The sequence below is a fragment of the Pocillopora verrucosa genome, chromosome 12, assembly GCF_036669915.1.
Source record: "Pocillopora verrucosa isolate sample1 chromosome 12, ASM3666991v2, whole genome shotgun sequence".
Lineage (NCBI taxonomy): Eukaryota > Metazoa > Cnidaria > Anthozoa > Scleractinia > Pocilloporidae > Pocillopora > Pocillopora verrucosa.
In genome coordinates, this window is record NC_089323.1 from 4558670 (window position 1) to 4560637 (window position 1968).

A 1968-nucleotide genomic window follows, 5' to 3' on the forward strand; every position below is an offset into this window, starting at 1 on the left:
ATTCCGTGATATTCGTAACAGTCCCGAGAATGAAAGAGAAGTGTTAAAGAAAACCACATAAAAGAGATTAGAGCGTAATTATATTTAAATCAAAGTCTTAGTCCTTCCATTTTACTTATTCCTTTTTCTTCAGAATTTTGATGAAATGAATAGTTTTTTTGACAATCAGATGAAATTGAAGCGCGGAAAAAATACTTGAAGTGGTGAGCTGTCATACAAACCTTTTTAATTAGGAGCACTGGCAGGTAATCAAGAGCGCGTGTCAGCAGCTTTCGTACTCGATTGTCATGAAATGAGAGAATGTTTTCTCATAAGACCAGCTTTGTGTACACGGCCTGTGATAGAGTCACGTATTTCCCTTGAATATTCGAATTTCATTTTTATATTCGAAATACGTCTACCCCTAGGTATGACAGATTGCTTGTCTGATTGTCTGCTTTACTGCTCGTCGCACTTCACTTATCCTCCAGCAGTAAAGGAACGGGTTTATAGTAGAGTTAAAGAACGCTAAGACATTTGTCATTCCGTAGATAAGGTTGAAATTTGAAAATCTCTCTGCACTAAGAAAAATCGCAATTATCCCTGTAAAGTGTGGAACATAACAGACAACTAAAGCTAACTGCACCCACAGTGCACTGTACACTGCCTTTCTGTATCGCGCCATGTTCAGAGCAGTTGTTTGGCTTGGCTGTTGTTGAACATGATCTTGTACTTGAACCTCATGATGTCTTAGAGCACGGAAAATCTTTATGTACGAGGCGATTGAGATTATCAAGCAAGATGGTATAATTATAAAGCTGCACCAAAAGCCAATACGGTAATCGAGATAAGAGAATAAACCAGTGACTAGACATACAACCCAAACGATAGCTAAAATGATATACGTGCGCCTCAAAGTTACAATCTCTTTGTATCTTAGTCCCAACAACATGGCGAGAAGTCGGTCCACGCTTATGGCCGTCGCCGTCAACAAAGACACTCCAAATAATGCATATCCCGGTATGATGTTTGCGTCCCTTGCGTATCGACAAAGACTCCAGTGTTCGTGAACCACGGACATCCAGTAGGTAACATAGATAGGCTGGGTAACAAGACCAACCAACAGATCAGTGGTTGCCAGACAACGATACAAGAGTTTGGATGGCAGATGGAGGGAAGATTCCTTATGAAGGGCAACAAGGATGAGAGAATTCCCAAGAGTTGCTGTGATGGAGAGGAGAATGTTGACTGCTGAGAATGATATTGACTGTTGTTTAAACTCACCTGCCCAAACCGAGGAACATAGCGATTCGTCAAATGTTTGTGTATGCGTTCTACTTTCCGATAGATTTGTTGTCGCCATCATCCTGCCGTCGTTTCCACTCTCTTGCAAGCTATACTTAGTTACAACGAGGAATATTTCGTCTTCACAGCACCATTTACTTCAAGGTCAGTTAAACCTTAGTTTTTGAATAACAATTACAGACAGTACAAAATTCATCACTATCGTTTGACTATGTATAATGTCCGAAAGCTGTGAGGTTTGTGACACGAAAGAGAAAAAAAGGCCCGTTTTTGTGTGCGAATTTGAATTATTAATAAGGGGAAAGTAAAACTGCATTTGTGATAGGTTAATTTCCCAACAAAACATAAAACAAACTTCTTTAGTCAAATAAACCTTTAGCGATAGGATATCGAAAATCGACCGATTGCCGTCGGCCGACGCATTAATCAACGCATCAGCCGACGTGTTGTTTGGATTGGACTCGTTGCCTTACCTGTATAATAGCGTGAATTATTAATTCACGTGATTTTGGGACAACATGAACTTTTTCAGCCTAGGAAAACTTAGAGAAAAAGTCCAATTTGAAAATTAATTTTCGTTTCTACGTGTCGCTCATTTTAAGAGATGGAAAGGTGGTGAAAAGATCATAAATAATTCAAACGCTCCTCCCACGGGAGATATTGTGTTTACAAATTATCTCTGGT

General features: G+C 39.5%; 1 protein-coding gene across 1 annotated transcript; it reads right to left on the reverse strand.

Annotated features, from left to right (window-relative positions):
* Positions 1-211: 211 nt before the first annotated feature.
* LOC136277400 (melanocortin receptor 5-like) lies at positions 212-1494 on the reverse strand. Its single transcript, XM_066159430.1, has one exon. The coding sequence runs from the start codon at positions 1343-1345 to the stop codon at positions 404-406; it is 942 nt and encodes a 313-aa protein (XP_066015527.1). The 5' UTR covers positions 1346-1494; the 3' UTR covers positions 212-403.
* Between the last annotated feature and the right edge of the window lie 474 nt (positions 1495-1968).